At 53.5% G+C, this 23,793-nt stretch overlaps 1 protein-coding gene across 2 annotated transcripts in view; it reads left to right on the forward strand.

Annotated features, from left to right (window-relative positions):
* The first annotated feature begins 5,160 nt into the window (after positions 1-5,160).
* Positions 5,161-23,793, forward strand: part of TTC7B (tetratricopeptide repeat domain 7B) — a 248,850-nt gene continuing 230,217 nt past the window's right edge. For both annotated transcript variants that reach the window (XM_080807351.1, XM_080807352.1), the window contains exon 1: positions 5,161-5,295. In XM_080807351.1, coding sequence (XP_080663477.1) covers positions 5,175-5,295 — 121 coding nt within the window. In that variant the 5' untranslated portion in view covers positions 5,161-5,174. The remainder of the gene's footprint in view (positions 5,296-23,793) is intronic.

Raw genomic sequence — 23,793 nt, forward strand, 5'->3', positions numbered from 1 at the left:
GCTCTTTTCCAGGGCCTGAAGGCTGACCTTTTAAAGACTTCCCCTTCTCTGATTTCAAATCCATGCTCACCAAGCAATCTGGTAACAACAGTTTCAGCTTTGCATGCTTTCTGACACAGGGCACAGGGTAGGAATGGCTGCCATCATAGATAAAAGTTGTCATGGGGGGCGGGTGCAGATTGGTCTTTGATGAGCTTCACTCGTCGGAATGGGCGGAGCAAACACCTGGAGCACACACGTGCTTCTGGACTTGCCAAAGCTGAAGGGCAGCCTAGGCACATGGTTTCCACACACAGGTCATGCCAAGCCTAGGCCCTCCTTGAGCCACCAGCCAGCTTCCTGTCCCTGGCAATCTGGCTAGCCCTGTCAGATGGCAACAGATGGAAAACTAGACACACCGGCTTCTGTGTTCGCAGTGGGGCTGCGAGATTCCCACTCATTTGTCCCTACAGCGGGAGCCATGACTCCAGGCAGCAGCAGGTGGCCTTTGGGAAGAAACTCAAGGGGCCCTTAGGACACTTCAAGGGGGAGGGGCCCAGAGTCATCTTGAGTCATCCTCAGAAACCCTGCTCATCCCAACAGCACAGACGCGGCCTTGTTCATCACAGTGTGGGCGCTGGAGGGATGTTACCAGCACACCCCAGAGCACTGCACACCAGAGACAAGGAAGGAACCACAGCCTTCAACAAAGGCTGCAACAAGGACAAATCCAAGAACACCAAGAGCAAAAGAGCAAGTTACGGAACAGGACAGCATCTTTACAGAGCATGAAACCAAACAACATCGCACGCTGGCCTACATAGAGGACTCGCAGCCCAGGGGCAGCAGAAGGCTGCTCCAGAAACAAAGCGAGGGCTAATAAGCACAAAGACCAAATGGTGCTTAACTCTGGGATCGACAGGTGGAGTCCTGGTATTCTTTTTGCTATTTTATTACACGGGTGCCCCCTGATTATATGTTTTGTATGTATTAAATATTTCATAATTACAAACCATCCCAAGGCGCGGCAGCGGTCATTACTCAAGCCCCAGGACCACAGGCTCTGGCGTGCCTCCCAGGTTCCTTCGGGCATGGCTGCAGGGCCGCCTGCCCCTGCGGTGGCTGCTCATGGCTTGCATCTCCCGGGGCGCAGGCCACCAGACCACAGGGCTGCCACCTGGCACGCTCAGATCAAAGGTTAGAAGTGACGTTCTGTCAGCATGCTGAGGCCTTGGTCCTTTGCCCCTTCTGGATTCTCGTCCACCCCTTCAGTCTGAACCACTGGCTTTAGCAAGTGGATTCCCACTTCTTCGGGCCTGTCTCCTGGGATGCCCGGGCCTCGGGTACACCCATCCAGCGCAGCCCCACTACCTTCCTTCTACTCATTTGTCCTCTCAGCAAATATCTGTGGAGCACCAACGACAAAATCCCACAAAACCCTCTGCCCTCATGGAGCCTATATTTGAGTGACGGGAGAGTGACAATAAACACTGAATTAATACCTAGAAATCAAGAAAGAAGGCAAAAAACACAACAGAACAGAAGGATAGGGAGTGAAGGGAATGGCAGGGAGCGGGTTTAGATAAGATGGTTGGGGAAGGCCTCCCTGAGGAGGTGACCTTGGGATAGAGACATGAGGAAGGGAGGAGGACCACATGGGTATCTGGAGAAGAGACTTCCTGGATGAGGGAGGTCCAGGGCAAGGGCCCTTGCCCCTCTTCTTGCCTTCTCCTCCTGGAAGAGAAGCTGAGGGAAGCCACTAGAGCTTCCCCCAACCCACCCCAACCCAGACCTCAAGCACCTTCCTCCACTACTCCCTCATCCCCTATTCTAGTTGCAAAGGAGACCCAGGCTTTCAAGGGGGAAGGGGACTGGGAGGGTTCCAGGCCCCAGAGGCACCCCCATTTGCACTGACCTTTGCTCTGAGCCTTTAGCCTGTCCCCACTCCTCCTGGTAAGCCAGATTTTCTCTAGGGATTCGCAGGAGTTATATTCTCTGAGCCATCTTCCACTTCCGGGCATCGGCAGGCCTCAGGGCTGGGTTTGGCCTACAGGCTGTGATTTTTCACATCCTTGTCAAACCTGTAATACCAGTGTCCGGAAAAAAGATGTTGGCTTAATTACTATTATTAGCACCAATGACTTCCTACTCCTGAATTTCCCTGAATGCCACCTGCAGGTAAACTTACCTGGAAAACAGTCTGGGGAACTTCTCCACATGCCATCTCTTGAATGCCTCCAGGGCGGTCACAGAAGCTGCCAGAGCAGCCCGGGTCGTGGGTGAGGACCAGAATGGTACAGAGGTGAGACTGAGTTCAGGGACAGCGGGGCCCATCCAGGGCTCTGCACGGTTCTTTCCCTGGGCAGGTCAGGCTGACAATATTTGGTAGCTTCTGCTCGAGAAACCTCTACTCCAGCGACCTCAGGACTCAAGCAAATGGCCTTGAGTACTCTGTTGGGGTCTGCTACGCCCAGGGTGGCCTGCCGTGAAGATGGACGCCTCAGACATCATCACAGATTCTAATTGTTCTGTGAAGTCCTAAAGGAAAACATTTGCAGGCTGATTCCAGACCTTGGAGATCTCCCACCTCATTTCATTCACTCTTTCGCTCAAGCCGCTATGTTGTAGGTGCAAGGGGGACAGAGACGCAGAATGAAGCTCACGTTTTTTGTATCCTTCTGGTGTAGTAAATTTTAAGTGCTTTGCTTGTATTTTCTCACTGAATTCTCAACCAGCTCTGTGGGGGGTAGGTGTTCTACCTGAAGAGCTGTGAGCAGGTGAGGGACGGAGAGGTTAAATGCCACTGGCCAGGCAGCACCTGCTGAGACAGGGTTCAGGATCCATTCTGCCCTCATGATGACAGAGGCCTTGTTTTGGAACCTATCAGCTGGTGGGGGCATGGAAGGAGCAGCAGCGGTCACATCACAGCGTGGCGGCTGAGGCTGAGTGACACTCGTCCCTATAGAGCCCTGTCACAGAGGGAGAGAGCACTTTTGGGGGGTTCCACAGGATCTGTCAGCCGTGGGGCTAGGCTCCTGGGCCTCAGTCTCCAAGAATGCACAGGAATGTCCCTCCTGGATCAGAGGGGAGAGAACATTCCAGGCAAACATCTAGAAAGACAGATCTCCATGCAAGAGCTGACAAGAGAATATGAGGCTTTGGAGAGGGAGGGGAAATAGTTACTGTGGAGATTCCTCCTCCCCTTCCCCCTCTTCCCTCTTGGTGGAACCAAAGGGACCAGGTACAAAAGGGTCCCTACTAAAACTTTAATATATCCCCTTCCTGCGGCTGTCCCCGGCATCTGAGACGTTTCAGGTCAAACTTTGAGGTTGGGGGTGCCTGAAGGTTGTGCTTGCTGGTCATGGCCAAAGTTATCTCCTAACCTTCCCTCCTCACATCCAATATCTCATTTCAGCTTCCTCATGGTGAACTGCCGCCCACAAGGTCTGTTCTCCCACAGCTGCTGAGGAGATAAGAGGTGGACGAACCTGTGTGAAACTCTTGGAAAGCTGGAGTGAGGCACCCGGAAGGGGTGATGCTGATGATGACAGTGCTTCCTCACCCTTGGTGTTCCAGAGCTCCATCCTCAAATGCGTGTCCAGAATCCAACATCCTCACCCCAGTGCCAGCTATCACCCTGGTGTATCCACAACCATTCCTCTCCTGAGCTACTGGCAGGATTCTCAGCACAACAGCCACTGTCATAGTCCTAAAATATAGGTCAAGTCCTGCATGGACCTCCCATTTCACCAGAGTAAACGCCAAGGTCTTTATAATGGCCTACAAGGCCTGCCAAGAACTGAAACTCCTCCTCCTACCTCTGAGCTCTCCTCTTTCACCTCACCTTCCTCACCACACTCCAACCACTCTGGTCTCTTTGGTCTTATGCTCTCACCACAGGGCCTTTGCATGGCTGTTTCCTCTGCCAAGAATGCTCTTCTCCCAGAGATAGCCTCATGGCTCTCTCTCACCCTCTTTGAGTCTTCATCAAATGTCACTTCCATGAGGCTGTTGCTAACATCCCATTGAATACTGCAACATCTTCCACACCCCTTGCCCCCTGGCTCTTTATTCTCCTCATTGGGCCTTGCTCTACTTCTTCAAGTAATCATCTTTACTTTCTAACTTAGTACTTTATTTTGTTTATTTATTCCCCTGACTGGCATGAAAGCTCTACCAAGGCAGACATTTTGTCTGTTCAGTTCTGCACTGTATTGCCAGCATCTTAAACAGTAGCTAGGACAGAGCAGGTAATCCCTACATAGTTACCAAGTAACTGAAAGAATGCACACCTTGGACACCTGCCCCCAGGTCTCAGTCTGCGGATCCCACTGGTGACTCTGCACCCCCCTCAGAGGGGCAAGGGAGCTGGCATCTCAGCTGCTAGCAGTCCTTGCCAGGCTCAGTGCAACTCGGCAGTCAGTTGGGGAGCCCCTGGGCAGGTGCTGTGCGGGCCCGAGATGGAGGACTCCCCGCCCACCTCATCTGTTTGGGGGCTGAGGCTGCCAGGAGCATGGGGGGCCTGCTCAGGGGGACGGGCCAACCCAGGCCCAGAGGGATCTACTTGAAATCTGAGATGGCGGGACAAGCTCAGGCAGGCCTCCCCTCCACACGCGCCTCACACCAGGCCCCAGGCGCACCAGTTCTGCCTGGCCGGTGACCTTCCCCAGGGTCACTGCCCCTTTTAGGCCTCATTCCCATCCGCCCCCTCGCAGTTTCTCCCAGATCATCCTGCCTGCCGGGCCCTCACGCCTCACCCCCGCCCCTCCTCACCTGCCCACACCACGGCCGTTCCCCAGCCCTTCCCCCTTGGGTCTCGACCCCTCTCATCCCTCTCGCGGGCCTCCCTCCCCTCCCTGGCCTCCGCCACACCTCGCCCCTCCTCGGCCTCCCGCTGCCCCCCGCGGGGCCCCGGCCCCGGTCCCGGCCCCCGCCCGGCTGCCGCTCCGGCCCTGGCCGGCAGGGGCCGCTCCTCGCGGCGCCCGGGGCCCCGCCGCCGCCCGCCGCCGCCGCCCGCCTCCCCGCCCCTTCCCCAGCCGGCGCTCCCGTTACGCCGCGGAGCCGGGAGCCGGAGCCCGCGCCCGCGGCGGCAGCGGGAGGCGGCGGCGGGGGCGCCCGGGCGGCGGCGGCGGCGGCGGCGGCGGGGCCTGCGGGGCCTGCGGGCGGGCGGCCGGGCCGGGCCCGGCCAGGCCGCGATGGCGACCAGGAAGGCGGGCTCGCGGCTCGAGACAGAGATCGAGCGCTGCCGCTCCGAGTGCCAGTGGGAGCGGATCCCCGAGCTCGTCAAGCAGCTGTCGGCCAAGCTCATCGCCAACGGTAGGCGCCGGGCGCGCCGGCCTGGGCTGCAGGGGGCACCGCGCTCTCCTCCGGGCCGCGCCGGGCCCGGGAGGCGCGGCGGGGCGCGGGCAGGGGCGCGGCCGGGATCGCTGGCGCCGCGCCGGGGAGGTGCGTGGGGCCGGGGCCTGGGCAGCCCCGGGTCCCGGGCGTCACGCGGTCGGGGCGGCCGGCGGGCCAGGGCAGTGCCCCGCGTCCCAGAGTTCCGGCGTGCGGGCGGGCTCCTGCGGGGTCAGCGCGTCCGGGGGCTCAAGGAGCCGGCTGCCCGAGCGGGGTCCCGGGGCCCGGGAGGCCTTCTTCGGGTCCTAAGAAGTTGGGGACGATGGGGGAGAGTGCTCCCCCGGGGCACGGCCGGGAAGTGTGCAGGGGATTACAGGGTGTGCGTATGCTGTACCGGGGTGGGGGGGGGGGGCTTTCGAACAGAGACCCCTGGGAAATATGGGTTGTAAACACATGACGTTCAAGGGGCTCCAGGTGGAAGCTCAGACTTGGGGTGAGTGTAGGGGGTGGTGGGGGAAGGCAGAGGAGATGTGTGCCCTGGGGTTCAGAGAGTAGAATGTCAAAGCTGTGGACTTAGAGAGGTCGGGTTTGGGAATATAGGGGAAACAGAGTCAGGAGAGTCAGGGAGAGCATATGGTAGAGAGAGGTGGGAATGTGGTTGAAGAATGGGGTTGGGGGGCCTAGGGGCTTGGTGCCCAGAGGGGGAAGGGGTCAGAGGGAGCCATTGAGTAGGAGCCTGCTGCTTGGAGTTAGTCTATGGCCCAGCTGACTGAATTGGTTCTTGTACCCAATCAAATCAAAATTGCATCCAAAATCCCATTTCAGAGCGCAACTCCACGTGGCCTTATTTGTTTTGGAAGCAAGTATCTTTAATATTTGCTGGTCTTTCAGTACCCGCCAAAACTGCGGGCACCAATGGACTGGTGAGAGGGCAGAGGTTTTGTGTTATTTCATCCCTGGCGGCTCAAGGCTGGGGGAGCAAATGTTGGCTGAACAAACGAATGAAAGAATGAATGAATGGAAGACACTGCTCTAAGAAAGGACATCACGCTATTTTCAACCTTCTAACCTCAAACTACCCAGAATTGGAGAGGGATGTCAAGTGTCTTGTTCAAGAGTGGTTTATGATTGTGTCTTTTATGGTGTTAGTGTCTTGAAATAAGAACTTCATTTTGAACAGTCTCAACTGTGGTACCTTGCTTTGGGCAGAGGTTCCCCCGGAGGCCGGGGGTGGGGGGTGGTGGGATGCAGGTACCATGACCGTCCTAGGGGCATGGAGGGAGGCATAGACATATCTGGGCTCAGCTCGGTAGAAAATGTTGCCTCTTCTCTAATTAAGCATTCGAGGAAAATGGTGTGCAGGCCCATGGGCCCTGATGGCAGCTTGACCCTGCCCTTCCCGTAAGGCTCACCAGCTTGTCCTCTTGCTTCTTCTCTCCTTACCTGCGGGATTTTCTCATTTCTTCTTGGAGTTGGGACAGTCCTGGGTCTACTTTGTCACTTCCCAGCTGTGTAGGCATAAAATACCTTCCGGGCAGGTTGATGTTAGGGCTAAATGGGTTCATTTGCAAGCCTCCTGGTCCTTTTCCTTCAGAACCCACTTATTTTCTGTTTCATTTACTCCTTCATTCAGCCAACATTTGCGTGCTCACCTGTGCTGGGAACAGAACAGGGGTGAGTAGCACTGACCAAGCTCCGGCCCTCACGTACTGAACCTCTTCTGAAGAGACCGGCAGTGGCAAATACAGAAATCAATAAATGGGATAGCTTCATAGTGAGAAGTGATTTGAAGAAAACAGGCGAAGTAATGGGATTGAGAGTGATGAGTCGAGGCGGAGGAGGGACGACTTACACTGGGGTGGTCTCTGGAATAAGAGGGTAGATGGGCTTTGGTGGCCCAGGCCCATCTTACCTTCACAGCCCCACACGACTTGGCTTCCTTCCCAGGGCCTGGTCCCTGGGGCCTGAGCCTCAGTCATTATGCAGCTTTTGGGGGAGTGGGTTGTGTGTGGCACGGTGGTTCATGGGTCTGTGTGCAGGTTTGCTTTTGGGAAGCTCATGAGAGATAGATTCTGCCCGAGAACCCACATGGTTAGTAACTGCCATTGCTGGCAAAAAGTCACACAGACTTGAAAAGGTCAGAGAGATTGGTCAGGAACATAACAAGATAAAGTAAAGAAAAAGATGAAACAAAACCAGAATTACTGTGGCTCTTCTTTGGGGTTCAGAGAAATGTTTGAAGGAGGGTCCTTCCCTTCCTTTGGCTGATGGGGGCTTCCTGAGTCTGGTGGTAGAATTTCTTCCTGGCTTTGAGGGCACCAGCTCCCCCTAGACCGTTTTGGCTGAACTGGACTTCAGATTCTGAGCAGATTTGGGAAAATCCTTAAGCAAAAGCATTTGCTGGTTACAATAAGGAAAGTGAGTTAACGTCACGTTTGTCATAGTAAGACAGTTTGAAGGCAGCCACAGGCGGAAAAGAACAGTCTTTGTAACTGGGCAGACTGGTGCCCGAGCCTAACTCTACATTCTCAGCCAAATCCCTTAAATAACCACTCAGAGATTCGGTCTCCTCATCTTAGAATGGGGAGGAAAGGGGCGCCTGGGTGGCTCAGTGGGTTGAAGCCTCTGCCTTCGGCTCGGGTCATGATCCCAGGGTCCTGGGATCGAGCCCCACATCGGGCTCTCTGCTCCGTGGGGAGCCTGCTTCCCCCTCTCTCTCTGTCTGCCTCTCTGCCTACTTGTGATCTCTGTCCGTCAAATAAATAAAAATAAAATTAAAAAAAAAAAAGAATGGGGAGGAAAAGACTGAGTTTGCAGGGGTTGTTACGAGGATCACAGAAACTGACTCCCAGGGCTGGTCAGTCTGACCTGTTAGTATGTAGGCCCTTCATTTATTCATTTCACAGATATTGAGTACCTGCTACATGCTAGGCACTGTTATAGGCACTGGGGATATACCAGTGAACAAAACAGAGAAAAATGACAAATGTCCTTGCCTTTATGAAGTCCACATTCTAGTGGGGAAGAGGCAGGGAGACATAAATAAAAATCAGTAAGTAAAATTTATAGGCTGCCAGATGATGCTAAGTGGTATCAGAGGGGAATCAAGAGGGAAGATGCAGCAGTGCTTTGGGAGTGGGCTGGGGGTGGGGGCCACAAAAGTGTCTGGTTTAATACATGGCCAGGGAGGGCACCGGGAAGGCAGCATTTAAGATAGGATCCGAGGCCATGGAGGGGACAAGAGCTGAGGCCTGATGAGGGCAGAGAGGTGGCTGGACCAGATCACCTGAGGCCTTAGAGGTCATGGTTAAGGCTTTGGCTTTTCTCTGAATGAGGTGGAAGCCAAGGGAGGGGTCTGAGCGGAGGAGTCACATGTCCTCAGTGCTCCTGCTGGCTGAGGCCTCCCTACTCAGCAGCATTTGCTTCTCCTGGGGCAGGAGCATAGCAGCCCCTCCCAATAAGGGCTTGAAATAGTGGACACGTTCAGAGCATGCTGCTCCAGCCCGGCTCCTTTGAGATAAATTAGTTCAGACAGCCAAGAGGTGAATGAGGAAGAAAAGGGCCAATGCCAAGCTGAAAACAGACGCCAGGAATCCATTTCTGCCTCATACTCCACTGTGGGTAACACTTTAATCACTCCCATCGCAAAAAAAAAAAAAAAAAAAAAAAAAAAGCAAAAAAAGCCCCAAACCCAAAATGTGTAGCAGCTACATGCCAGGCCTCTGTGAGTTCCAGCAAGGCAGTGATCGCACAAGTTACAAAGGGTGTGGTGGGGTGCAAGAAAAGTCGACTCAAGTCTAGATTGTCTCTGCCTGAGGTGTGGTCAGCGAAGCAGCAGCCTGGGTATCACGTGGGAGCATGTGAGGAATACAGACTCTCGGGCCCACCGCAGACCCGTTTGGTCAGCCTCTGCACCTTAACCAGGCATCCAGCGGGTCTGTTGGCACGGGGGCCTAGAACTGAGGTGGCGGCCTGAGGGGATGGGGATAAAGACAGAGAATAACAGCATGTCAGCTCCTTGTTGGCTCACAGGTCAGTCCTGGTCCTAGGAGGGCAGTCCCAGCTGCTATATCTGGAGAGAGTCCCTTTCTCCCCAGAATGTCACCCTTTAGCCTCCCAATGATGAGGTTCACTACTGTGTGACAAAGTGCATGGCCTCGTACCTGGGCTTCAATCCAGACTCTACCTGTAGCTGGGTGACCCTGAGCCAGTCAGTTAACCTCTTGGAGCCCGTGTTCTTCATCGCCCTGACAGGGTTCATAATTGTCCTCCATTCAGGTGGCTGTGAGCTAGAAACCGGTTGATGTATGCAAACTTTGCTCCATGCAAACTCTGGTATTGACTCCCTCCAGCTGACTCAGTGTAACCCTGGGCAAGGCAGGCCACGTCCTGGATAACACCTGGCTGGGACAAAGAGTGGGAGCCCTGGAAATGACACATGAGCTTGTGCCTGGTCAAGACTCCCACGTTTTTCAGTAACAGAAGCGGGCCTTTTGGAGCCTGCACCACAGCCGCCAAACAGCCAGCCACTCCCTTCCTAAGGCAGTGTCCGCTTCTCCTTCCTCTCCCAGTCTGTTAATCTTCTTAAGTAAGCTCAGTTACTGAGCTTACTTAGAACAATTAGGCCCCAGATGGTGGTTTCTCCTTTAAGGGATCATCACTGTTCTGATTGGGTGTGATTTTGAGACATTTTAATTACCTTCGTGATGGGCAGGTAGGGAAATGGTGTCTGAAACAAAGAATATTTCTGGGGCAAAGTTTGGTTACAAAATGTGTGTAGCCCATTGAGTGGGAGTGAAGTTCTTGCATTTGCCACTAGCTGATATTCCCAATGGCCTTGGTGCCTCCAGCCTGGTGGCATCCCCTTCTGGAGGTGGGCTGAGTTCCCGGACAGCTCCCGGGTCTCAGACCTCTGGAATCCTTCCTGCCCCTCTAGGGGCTTCTTTGGAAACAAGGCTGGGGTTTAAACAAGAGTCAGCTGTGGGGTAGGAAAGTGGCACTGTTGTTTAGAATGGCTTCTTTGGTCATTCCCAGGGTACTGCAGACTGCTAGGAGTCAGACTCTCCCCAGACAGTGGGGAAGGACAGTGAGACCTTGATGACACTCCACCCCAGCCTTCCCAGGGCAGCCATCCTGTTTTTAAATACTCTGTCTTGTTGTCCTCTGAAGGACACACCTTTGTGGCAGACCATATGTCCTGATTTTTGGATTCAAAAGAGTCACTTATTTGACAACAATATATTGATAGCTCTTGAGCTAAGCACTGGGGCTCGTGGTCACTGTAGTCAGGACAGAAGGACCATGACCTTGTGTCTGTATACAGTGAGGCCAGGACTGTTCAGCTTTTCTCTGGCCGCCTCCTTGGAGGGATTTTAGGTTCTGAGGATTCCTGACATTGATCTGCTTGGTAAGCCAGCCTCTCCAGTGTGTCCTCCCATTACCTGGGCTTCCCCCTCCCTGCCCCCACCCTGCACCCACTGGCTGGTGTGGCCTCTTGGAGCCTCTCATTCACCTTGCTCATTGTCTTTCCACCTGTGCTCATGCTGTTTGCTCCGAAGTCTTCTCTGCAGGCCAGAAGCCTATCCTTCTGTCAAGGTCTGGTTCAAGTTCCTCCCAGCTGTCCTTCCTTCCCCCAAAAAGATGTTTGCCTCAGAAAAAAACAACGGTACAGTGTTAGAACCAGATGGGTCTGAGAGATCACACTGTATCATTTTCAAACTGTGTTGTTGAGGAACCCCTCTGGGAACATGCTTTAGGGCCTGGTGGCTGGGTGGGCAGGGCTCACTCACTGGAGCAGTGATACTTTTTACTAAGGTTTCCTTGGAAGGAAGGCCTAACGTGATTTTGGAACACACTTGAAAGCCACTGATCTGGTTGTAAGCTCCCCATTTTATAGATGAGAAAATAGGCCCACAGAAGTGTCCTCCCTTAAAACCACCAGCTGGCGAAGTGGCAGAAGCAGGCAGGGTGGGTCAGAGCTCTGGCCTGTGAGTGCAGTTGCTTAGTTCAAAGTGAGCTTCTGCTGCTTCCTAACTCAGAGAGTTACTTCACCTGGGAAGCCCTGTGTGTAAAGTGGTGATATGCATCCAGAATCCCTCTTCTGAAACTCTTGGTGCCAGCTGTGTTTCTGAGTGCAGAGTTTTCCAGACCATGGTGCCTATACCAGCCAATATGTGACACTCAGTGGCTCTACTTCATAATGAAACAACACGCCACTATTTTCTGCATCGAAACATGCAAACAGGCCTTGCAGAGGGACAGATAGATTATAAATAGCCTCATGTTAGTTCAGTTGAGGTTTTGTTTCCCAGTAAGTTAACAAAAACAAAACCAGGTTTTGGTTTTTAGAGAGTTCTAGATCTGGGAAATTATGCATAAGGGATCATGAACCTGTAGTAATAGTGCCAAATGTGTAGGGCAGTTGTAAGGACCAAATGTGAAAACAAGGAACAAAAAAAGCGCACCTAACAGTGCTTAGCTTGCTGCCTGCACAGAGTAAGCCCTCAGTGTAGGTCACGATGGTGGGTTTATCATCTCCCAGTTCAGGGCTGTTTCTCCTCCCCATGTGGCCTGTCGTGGCTCATGCCTCGTCTCCTCCCCCAGGTGGCCAGCCACTAGGGGCTCTGCTCCGAGGAACCGTCAGGCTCCCAGTGTGTACTTGCTGTGCGGTGTTGAACCGGCCCCAGACTCTCACGAGGGGAGGCCTCGGAGCAACTGGAAACCGCCTAAGGAAGGCAGGCCCCGGGGCCTTTGGAAGTGGGAGTGAAGGCCGCAGGACAAGCCCTGACTGGGGCTCCCACCAGGGCTGTTCACCTGTGTGGCTGGTGGTGTCACGTGACTTGGGGCCCGCCAGAGGGGCCCGGGCTGTCAATCCAGCATACTGCACCTGAGCTCCCTTTCCTCCTTGCTGCCTGCGCCCCCAATTTTGTCCAACTGCCAGCCCTTCCCGTGTGCCACGTGCTTCACTGAGGGTGTGGGCCCTGGGGGGGGTGTGGGCTGCTCCCTGACTGTGATTGGTTGAGGCCTGGGCATGTGACTTAGTTCTAGCCAATGAGACATCAGGGCTCTTAGCTGCGGGAGGGGCTTCTGAAGAAGATTTCCTCTTGCTCAGTAGTAACAAACGAGCCTTCTGGGCGACGGGAGTGGTCTTCTCACCGTGGAGGTTGGCGCTTGGCTTCCGAGGCTGCAGCTGTCTCGTGGCGGCGAGGCTGACCCTCAGAGCGCGGCAGCGCAGAGACGCAAGACAGACGCCTGCAGCGGCTCTTGTCTGGACAGCATTTATGTGGAGCAGAAAATGCCTTCTTGTTGAAGCCACGCCGAGTGGGCGTCCGGTGGCTACTTGCCGCTACAGGCTTTCCCTCCCGTGCACCTCCTCGCTTACTCGGAACACCCCCAGCTGCCCCGCCGGCTTGGCACCGGCTGCATCATCAGGAATGGCCTTCGTCCCTGGTTCTCACTGACCTCACTTGGGTAGATTCCTGCCCCTCGGGGTGACCTCATGCTTGGCAGGTGGCGGAGGGTTGCAGGCCTTTCTGTGAAAGCCAGTGTTTCCCATCTGAGAAGCCAAGGAAACGGAAGAGGTTTTCTGAGATCTCTCGAAACCATCCCCATCAGCTACCAGGCAAGGATGAGCAGTGTTTGGCAGACGGGTGGGAGGAGTGCCACATGCTGTATTAAGGGCAGCCGCAAGCCCGGGGAAACCGACCAGCGTGGCTGCAGCCCCTGTCTGTCTGCGCAGGTCTGTCAGGTGTGGTGGAGGTGGAAGTGCCAGAGTGAGGCGGGACCCATGTTTTTTGGTCCTTTCAGAGGCCTGCCAGACCTGGAGTCAGAATCTCCATGCATTTGCCCTCCCAGTGACCTTGTGCGCCTCACTTGATTCTCTGAAACCTTAGTTTTCTGGACGTTGCAGGTGTTAAAACTGCACTATTAGGGAATGTTCATTGCTTGAGCTTTTGCTGTGTGCCGTGTTTTGGACATGAACTTTTATGTGGATCCCAGTTAATCATCACAACTAGGTGAGGAACAGGGTCAAGGGTCACAATTCTTATTCAGGGGTAAGTAGACTGAGGTTCGGAGATGTTCTCTGAGCTGGATTCTAACCCACTTGTAACTACAGTTCCATTATTCTTTACACCAATAAATGGTTTTCTAAGCTTGTCGGATGGAAGAATCACCAAGTTGGCTCTTGGGGCCCCATTCCTAGTGATTCCAATGCAGCAGGTCTGGGGCCTGCGCTCCTGTAGGCTTGACAAAGCTTCCATGTGATGCCAATGCTGCCTGTCCGTGGACCTGCTCTGAGTAGCCCTGAACTAAGGGAGCCTGCACATTATGGATTCCCAGACCACTCCTGTGGGGTAGTGGTCTCCCTGCCAATATGGGGACTGGAAATCTTCATTTTAAAATAGAGCCTTAGGGGAGTTGTGTGGTTGGGCAGGTCTGAAGCTGTCCCTTCAGCTGTAATCTTTAGCATGTAATGAGTACTTCCTGTGTATGAGGCCTGCACCAGAAGAAAAAGACTGAGTGGGTCAGCAGCCACAAGATGCTTACAGCTCAGAGCAGTTACACAGTCTCTGGGCAGCTGAGTCACCTGGGGCTGGTTGGCAACGCAGATTCCCAGGCTGGGCCGGAGTCCTGCTTCAGGAGGTCTTAGTGGGGTTGGGGTTCAGAAAGCAGGATTGTTAACTAGCATCGTTAACATCGTTGTAGCCCAGGAAGTTCTAGGACTAGATTTTAGACACGATTGTCCAAGTGGTGGGACAGTGTCACCAGTAGCTTAGGCAGAACAATGACAGCATTATATACAAGGCCCCAGGGTGCCACTGTGTTACTGGGGCCTGAGGGCAGGGTGTGCTTAGGTGACAGTGGGTAAGGCCTTGCAGAACACCAGGAGGAGGATCTTGGGCAGAGCTGTGGCTTTGTCCCAGTTGGCCTGAGAGTTTGAAGCACTGAAAATCCCGTGTCCTGGGAACCCCCTCGGCTCTGGGCAAGCAAGACCGTCGTTTACCCTGTTGTTCAGATGGAGGCATTTTCGCAACGAGGAAAGGAACCTGGTGCTGGAGAAAGCAGTGGGCTCTGTCCTGTCAGACATGGGATTAGATCCTGGGTCTAGCACTTACTGCTTGTCACGCTGTGGGTGTGTTCTTCCACTTCCCGAGCCTCCCTCTCCAGCTCCAAGGCTGTTCTGAGGAGTACAAGGGATAATACAGCTAGTTTTAGGCGCCAGCAGTCATCTGAAGCTGCCCAGATCACAAGTTCTGTGTGCGGCAGGAGGGGAGGAAGACCCGGATGGATGCTTAGCCCCTGACGGGGGGCGTGTGGTGGGGAGCAGGCAGGGTGACGATAACAGCGAGGATAGCAGAGCTGTGCAGGCGGGGTTGGGGTGGGCTCCCATGGTGCTGAATTGTGACCGAGGCCCAAAGCTGATGGCAGTCGCCGTTAGCCAGCTCCCAGAACTAGTCAATGCAGACCTGGGGCCTCTGCTCAGGTCTGACACACTACCCAGTCCTCCTCCTGCGGCTGTTCATTCTGCACTTCCGTGTGGGGGTTCTGGGACACAAATCGGGGATGCCACAAAGAACGTGACCACTGGGCTGTCGGCCCCACAGGGGCAGGGCTTTTTGCTGTTTTGCCCATTGCTCCGTCTCCAGCACCATGTCTGACACATGGCAGTTCTTTGACATACCGACATGCTCAGTTCATTGTTCAAAGAACAGGTTGGCTGTTGCCCTTGTGGAGTCAACTTAGATTCATTTACTCCCCAAATACCTAGTGAGCGTGTGCTGGGCACCAGCCCCTGCCTGACAACCTGGAGTACAGTGCCATTAAGACCATGGTCATACTCCAGTCTAGTGTGTGGAGAATTGGCATCTATGTGCTTGGGGCTGGGAATGGTAGAGGACAAGGGCGGCGGGGATCCAGGGGAGGGAATGTCCACCTGAGACACTGAGACTCTTGGTGCTGTCCCTCTGGTGCCTGGATGGCCCTGCCGGCCTGGGGCTCTGGGCGAGTTCTGGCTGATGGATTGCTGTTCAGGCTGACTGGATGTCCGTGACCTTCTCTTCCTGCGTCTCTTGTGCAACTGAAGGGTAGATGGTTGCTGAGTGGCCTTTCCCAGGGAGGGGTTCTGGGTCTCTCTGCTGCCTCTCCCTGTCCCTCCAATCTCCTCACATTCGGGCTGGCTCAGCCCCTTGGCAGTGAGGCCTGCCTCCCCTGACTAACTGCCTTCTCTGGCCCTTGCAGGTTCGAAGCCTAACAAGAAGCAGCTTTTTATTCTCAAGTAAGAAGTGCTGAGATGATGAGACGATATCACTGGACATGCCAAGTGCATGCCTTTCCTTTTTCTGGCCCACCAGGCCAGGGGAGTCAGATCTCCCCTGAGTCTTGGGCCTAGAGGCCTTGGGACCATGTGTCCCTCATGCCCTCTACAGCTGCCTCATTGTCCTGTGGTAGCCTCCTTTCCGCCTCTGCCCTACCCCACACACCAGCTGTGGCATCTCCCTTCTGCCTAGACCCTCACTTGGGGAAATCCTCTCTCACTTGGAGAAATTCCTGAGGCTCAGCTAGCTCAGACCTCTCTTACTTCTGACAGTCTTCTGAGTGTGCCTGATCCCTCTTTCCACCCCACCATGCGAGGACTTGATAGCCCCTGGCTCCCTCTACACTATCCTCTTTGAGGGTAAGGGTGTGGATTAGCGCTTTGAATCTTCAAGAGATGCTTGCTGACTGTGTGGGTGTGCATTCAACTTGTCTGGGACTGGCTTCCTGAGAGAGCCATTTCCAAGCCTTCTGGGCTGGCCTGATAACATCCCCCTGCCCTGTTAGAGTCATTTCCTGCCCTGCTGGGCCCTGGGGATAGGCCAGACCAACTCCAAGATGGCTTTCAAGTTACCTTCTCTCTTATTAAACAAGGCTTTTTTGAGGGGAAGTGTGTGTGTGCATGCGCCTGTGCACGCGTGCGTGTGCGTGCATCTTAAACCAGTATGCTTGTCTGTTCTGCCAGCGCAGAGCAAGTATTGTCTTCTGTTCCCACATTTTACTCTTTTATCCTGTCCTTCCAGCCTTTGTACTGTTTGTGAACATGGGGAGGAGGCTTTGGCATGAAGCCTGGTCTCCGAACTACCAAGATTTTCCCAGAATATCGTTTCTGCCAATTTCTTTGAGCTCTTTAATCTTTGACTTATGGCATCTTTGCCTTTCAGTCAAGATCCAAATAGCAGGTCCTTGGAACTGGGTCATAATTTGAGCAAAGATATCAGAGCAGAGATATCTACAACGGAGGGCCGAGGTAGAAACAGGAAGGCTTGGTCTCCGGCAACAGTCATGTCCCAGCCATGTGCCAGGCACCCTGGGGGCATGGAGCTGAGTGTCCAGGGGCTAAGGTCCTTGGTTAGATCCTCTCCGTGAAAGGAAGATCCATGGATTGGTCTGCTCATTTCAGAGATATTTACAGAGCACCTGCTATGTGCTGAGTCCTGGAGATGGGGCGTGAATGTGAGAGGGACAGGGTGGAGGTCAGAGCCAAGGGGGTAAGGTACAAGGATTTTCGCTTTCACTTTGCATGAGAGGGGAGCCACTGGAGGGTCATGAGAAGCAGGGTGACATGACCTTGTCTTCTCCACCCTGCTGCTCGGCGGCAGCCCTACCCTGATGACACCCAGTTCTCTGCCTGCTCCTGTGTGCTGCTGAGAAAACAAATGTCGTGGGAGGAAGCCCTCAGCCTCGCTGGTCGTTTGTGCTTGATGACCAGTGACCTCAGAGGCACTGCCACGCTTTGGGAATGTTCGTATCCCTGCTTTCACATACATTTCCCCTTCTTAGGTCTTTGCTTAGAATGCCATCCTGTCTCTCCTAGCTCCTGAGCTGGTATGAACTTTACTGAGGACACAGAAGCTGTTAGGAAAGCCCCTTGTTTCCCACCACCAAGTGTGCCTGCTGTCACTGTGCAGAGGCTCCAGCCCCTTCACCTGTGCTCAGAATCCCTCTGTTCGTGCCTCCTCAGGACTTCAGGCTGCTGTCATTTCTCCTGTCTTCTGGATCAATTCCCTGTCTCTTTCCCAGGTCATTCCCTCCAGGATTCACAGACACCCTAGACTCTCCTATAAAAACCTTCCCTAAGCCCATATCCCTGTGACTTACTGCCCGCCTCTCTGCTCTGTCTCAGCAAAGTGTCTTCAAAGAACCATTGTCTCCTCGGCCTGCTCCTTAGAGCTGGTACCCCCCCACACACACCCCAAGACTTCCCATGTCAAGGTTGCCCTGTCTTGTTGCCAAATCCAACAGTTCTGTTTGTGTTCTTATCTTCCTCCATATTCCAGCTGCCTTTAACCCACTTGGCCACTCCGTCTTTCCGGAAACTTCTAATCTGTTTCCGTAACAAACACAGTCCTGGTTTCTTTAACTGGGTCCTTCTACTCACTCTCTTCCAGCTTTGATGCCAACTTCCACCCACCAACTTGACTTGTCTACTTGGGTATCAAATGTTATTTAAGTTAGAACAGAACTCTTGGTTTTGTTTCTGCTCACCTCACTAAATGGCAAGATCCAGTCCAGTGTGCCGCCTCAAAGCTAAAAGAATTTCTCTTTAATCCCTTTCCATTCCTCATCCCTCCTGCATTTGTTTCCCATCACTGCTGTAACTAATAATGATCACACGTTTATTGGCTTAAAATAATGCAGATGTGGTCTCTGGTAGTTCTGGAGGTCGGAAGTTGGAAATGGGGCTCATTGGGCTAAACTCAAGTGTCCACAGGTCTGTCTTCCTTCTGGAGGCTCTCGGGGAGAATCCGTGCCCTTGTCTTTCCCAGCCTCCACGGCTGCCCATGTTCCTTGGCTCTCGGCCCCTCCTCCATCTGTGAAGCCCGCAGTTTAGCTTCCTCTGTGACTATACATGCTTGTGCCACCACATGTCCTCTGACTCTGACCCGCCTACTTCCCCCTTCCAAGGACCCCGGCATGCCCACCCACATAATCTAGGATCATCCTGTCTCAAGGTCTGTAACTTAATCACACCCCCAAAGTCCCTTTTGCCTTGTAACGTGACGGGTTTATGCCACTCACAGGTTCCAGCAACTTGGACGCAGTCATCTCAGGGGCGTGGGGGGTAGTCTGTCTGCCACTCCTCCAGTTCAACCCGTTAGTAAGTCTTGTTTATCTTACCTACAAATTGTGTCCTCCCTCTGCCTGTCTCTCCCTTTCTGCACTCTTTCTTTCTTACCTCTGCCCCCTTGTCCTAGTGTCCGTCACCCCCCGGCGGACTCCTGCAGTGACCTTCTTTTTTTTTTTTTTTTTAAAGATTTTATTTATTTATTTGACAGAGATCACAAGTAGGCAGAGAGGCAGGCAGAGAGAGAGGAGAAAGCAGGCTCTCCACGGAGCAGAGAGCCCGATGCGGGGCTCGATCCCAGGACCCTGGGATCATGACCTGAGCCGAAGGCAGAGGCTTTAACCCACTGAACCATCCAGGCGCCCCTGCAGTGACCTTCTGACCATCCCTGCCGTCGCCTCGTCGGCTCCAGCCCTGAGTTCATTCTCCACGCAGTGGACGGAGGGGTCTTTGCACGCCTCAACCAGATCCCTTCACCCCTGCTTGCACACTCCCAGCCCCCTCCAGAGGCTTCCAGGTGTGCTTCGGCTGCCCTTAGCCGCCCTCTGACTACCCTGATCCATCCCCGCTGCCCCAGCCACACGGCCCTCTTGCTGTTCCTCGAATGTGCCAGCAGTGTTCCCACCCCAGGGTGCTCTTCCCTCAGATCTTTGCATGGCTGACTCTGTCTCGTCATGCAGGTCTCAAACTCAGACTCCTGGGAGACTCTGGCTCTGATCTGACCCTCCAGTCTCAAGTAGCCACTTGGTCACTCCCTGCCACATCCCCGTTTTAACTCTCCGCTGATCTTGTACCACTAGCTGGCCTTTTTCTGGTTTGTCTCCCCACTGGAATATAAGCAGCACAAGGGCAGAGATCTCTCTTTCTCCTTCAGTGCTGTCCGTGCCAGATACTGGCTGGTGTGTGAATGTGAAGAGCACGGGGAGCTGGGGAGCTTGCGCTGAGGGAGCAGGAGGGCTTCTCCAAGGTGACCCTGAAATGCATCTCATGCGATGCCTGGATTTTGGCAGGAGAAGGGAGGGAGGTACAATGTGTCCAGGCACCCTCAGGTGAGACAGATTGCCATGGCCTCAGAAGGATGCGGGGGGCCTGGAGAGTGTGCACATATGAGGCTGGTGGCCCAGGGAGGGCGGGTGACAAGCTCTCAGTCATACCACAGACTCAGACCTCCTCCCCCGGCTCTGAGATGATGGGCCAGGTTTGTCAACCCCCGTGGGTGACCAGACGAGGCATTCCAGAGTCAGAGCTCACTCCAACACAGGCCATCTTCTTTTCCTTTTAAATTTTAAATTAACTACTTAATGTTTTGTGCAGGTAAGGAATGCACACGGTACTAAAAATCAAATAATACAAGAGGGAAAAATAACTTCCTTCCTACATCTTCTCTGTGTCCTCCTGCTCCTTTCCATGGACATAGCCACCTTTAGGACTTTCCTGGGGGGTCCTTTCAGTAATTTTCAGCATATCTGGAGCTTTATTAGAAAACATTTTTTTGTTGTTGTTTTTGTTTTTGTTTTTTTTTACACCCAGTGGTAACATACCACTCACCCTATTTTGTATCTCTCTGACATTGTTACCTATTGCTGTGTAATAAACCATCCCAACTTCAGTGTCTTAAAACAACCACCTTTTATTATTTGTCATGCTTCTGGGCTTGCTGGGGCTTGCTCGTGCATCTGCAGCCAGCTTCGGGTTGGCTCCGTGACCTGGCTGCCCTTGGCTGGCTTGCTCACATGGCGGGGCCTGGCTGAGACGACTCTGCTATGTCCCCCGTGGCCTTTCTTAGATCCAGGCCAGCCTGGCCACAGGCTCAAGGTGGCCACAGAGAAGCAAGCAGGAAGCAGAGGGAGAAGTCCGTTTCCCAGCTTCTGTGTGTGTCAGATGCGCTACTGTCTGAACAGTCAGAGCAAGTCGCGTGGCCAAGCCCAGGGTCAGGGTGAGCGGCCACGGAGCATGTGGATTCAGGGAGGTGTGAAGGCCTGGAGTGGTGTGCACAATCCGGCTACTGCGGGGCTGCAGGTAGACCCATTTCCTTCGTGTAGTGGACACACCATGTCCCGTCATGTGGGGTGAGGTGTAATTCATTTCACAGGTCCCCAGGGAGGATGGTACGGCTGTGTTCTGTCCTTTGCTCTCAGCAGTAGGGCTGTACATAGCAGACATCCCTGGGGGTAACCATCGGTCCCGGAGAGCGCTTGTGTGGGGGGAGACGTTACTGAAACTGGGCTTTCTGGGTCACGTGGTCTAGGTACATAAATCACGTTATCGACATTGCTCAGTGGCCCTCTGTGGACACTCATACCGACGATGCTCCTACCAGCACTGTCCAACAGTGTCTGTGTTTCTGTCACTCCTTTGTGGGAAGGGGGATGACAGGCACTGCGAGTGCTGAGGGACCTGTGACTTAAAAGAAGCGGATAAGTGAGGGGATGACATTCACGGAGGTCCTGCTGAGACCAAGAGACGGAGAAGCTGGCTGTCCCTGCTGGGTGACAGAGGAGACGCCGAAGAACCGGCCCCTGCTTGAATGGGGGTTTGTTTTTCCTCTTGGATCACGGCCATGGCAGGAATGGTTTGAATAGACCTAAATGCTTCTCTATTGACAAATCCCAGTTGTTGAGATTTGGGTCTTTGGTTTTGTTTTGTTTTTAGTATTGATATCAAGTACTCCCTGGAATAGAGTAGAAACCCTAAGCTTTTTTTCCCCCATCTGATCAAATCTCTTGGTGTCAGTGGTTTATCCCATGAGGAAGAAGCCTGGGAGGAAGGGGCAGTCACCTCAAGTGGCAAAGACCACAGCTCCCGGCCCTTCCTCAGGGGGATCAGGGAGGCCGCAGCCGCCTGGGCATGGAGCTGGGCCAGCTTGGGGCCTGGGGGACTGTCTGTTTAGAGACGAAGTATGGCACCAGAGTGCCCTGCCGGGCCTGATTACCCATATTCTTCTCAGTGATGGTCCCCAGGAGTGGTCTCTGTTTGGCTTCAGGCTTTAGCTCTATATAAATTCCTGGAGAGCTGGTTTCTGCAGCCTCACTTAAACCCTGAAAAAATGCCCGAGGGAAAGGTGGAACAAGCCCTGGGCACCCCCGAGTCCCTCCTCATTCCTGTCCCCTGAGAGTCTTAGCAGGTGGAGCAGGAAAGGGACATAGGAATGGCCTGCTCAGCCCCACAACAAAAGGATGAAGTGCCTTGGCTGGGGTCACACGGCTGGTTAGGAGGGAAGCTGGGCCCCTTTTCTGGAAGCACATGCCGGGGTGACAGGCAGAGAGACAGCCTGGGTTCAAAATCCCATCTCCGGGATGGGCTGGCTCTGTGACCCTTGGTGCATTGCTTCCCCTCTTGTGCCTGGTTCCCCATCTGTGAGATGGAGGGGCTAACAGGTCCTAGCGAGGTTGGGAGGACTCACAGGATTGTGCAGATGGCTTAGGCCACTGCACAGCATTTAGCAAGAGCCTGGCGTGGCTTGTCTAGTAATAAATGTTGCAAACATTCTTATCTTCCTACTGGACTGCAGGCCTCCTGAGCACAGGGGTTGTGTCTCACAGTGCTTTCTGACCTCATTAGCTGCAACATAACCGTTCTGGGAAATACCAAGTCCAAAATGAATGGCAGGAACAGGAACAAGAACTATATCTATTCAGCACCCGCTTTGTACTCTCTACATTACATACATTATGTCTTGGCCTCATAGTAGCCAGGTGAGGAAATGAAGGCTCAGAGAGGTTAACTAACTTGGCCAATGCCACACAGCTAACAAGCAGAGGAGCTGGTATTAAGCCTAGGGCTGCCTTAGGCCAGACCTCTGTCCCCTGTGTTGTAATCCTGGGCTTTTGCATTCTGGAAAGTACATGTCTGGCCCCACTTTGCAGTCCTGCCTCACCCTCTGCAGTGTGGAATGCCTGGATGTGCCCTGCTCTGTGCCTGGTGAGTGTGAGCAGGCAAACGAGTTGGGGGAGAGATACTTAGATTTAAGTCTTTCATGAGGCAGAATCCTAATGTAAGGGCTCCCTGTTCCTGTGGGGCAGCCGGAAACTCTCAAGGCAAATCCCAGAGTTCACCTTGTTTGCTACCTGCTTCTCAGGGATCACTTTTCTCTGTGGTCCCACGTCCAGTGTCGTGAGAATTGTTTTTTCATATATTCTGTCTTGAGTTTGTGGTTATTTTATCCAGGAGGGTAAATTTGTTCCATCTTGGCTGAAAGCAAAAGTTCTATTTTTATCTTTTTATCCTCTTTTATTTCATACATAATTCTTTAATCCAGCTGGAATTAATTTTCTCGTATGCCCGAGGTGCCTTTTTTTCCCTTGTACGTCACTGTCCTAGCGTGTAAGCGCACACACTATGGGCAGTAACAGCTGGCTAGGTGACCTCTGTTTCTTTCGTCACTTGTGGACTCTGAATTCCTCGACAAGAGCAGTGGAGCGTTGGTCGGGCTGCTGAGCCCTTGCCTCGTGAGTACGGAGCCTTGCAGTCTCTGTATGATTTCTCCAGCCTGAGTTCATTGGATGTTTTCCGATGGTTGAGAGAGTGAGTGGTAGGGAAGTCACCTTTTTTAAGGAGAGCAAAGAAAACGTTGTTTCCTTGGAAGATTCACTGGAGCCTGAAAATGTTTAAAATTGCACAATGATTTTGCAGCCAGCATGCTAATTTCCAATTGGACTGTAAGCTCTTCGCTCAGAGTACACAGCTCCTTCCAGACCTGAGGAGCTGATCCTTGCCTGCCTGGCAGGAAATCCCAACTATGGCCATCTCCCTTTCTCTGCCCTTCATGGTTCAGCTCTAACAAATGACTTGGAGTTCCCCAAACATCTAGGCCATGTCATGCCTTTGCATATTCTGTTTTTGCTGCTTGAAAGACCTTTCCCCACCTTTTCCATCTTGTAAACATGTACCTGTAACGTTCTTGGTGAAGGCTTTGTCTCCTCCTCCACCACCCAGGACTACCCATCTCCAGCAGAGCCACAGCATGCGGAGTGGTGCTGAGGGACTGGAACTCCCTTGAGGCGAGGGGCTGTGTCTCTGCATTCTGTGCAAAGCCTCTTCCTCTCAGCTGAGCCTTTCCCAGCAACCTCCCCACCCCCACCCCCGTTGTTCTGATAGGGCTGGGCTCTCTGCACATCTTAGCAGCAAGACGCTGGTATGTTCCCCCAGTATCAGGAAATCAAGAAACAAAAAGTCTGTAAATCCTGCAAAGCACTAAGGTGGTAGTTTTATACTTCTCTTTGTGTGTAGTCCTTTGTTTAAATATTTCTGCAAGCCAGTGAAACAGGAGAGGTGTCGTCAGGGGTGTTCTACCAAAGGCCTCAGTTGGTTTCTGTGGGATTCCTTCCAGACATGAGGGACCCTGGGAATGAGTATTGACTGGTAAGGTATTCTCAGGT

The sequence above is a fragment of the Martes martes genome (genome assembly GCF_963455335.1).
Source record: "Martes martes genome assembly, chromosome: 7".
NCBI classification, from domain to species: domain Eukaryota; kingdom Metazoa; phylum Chordata; class Mammalia; order Carnivora; family Mustelidae; genus Martes; species Martes martes.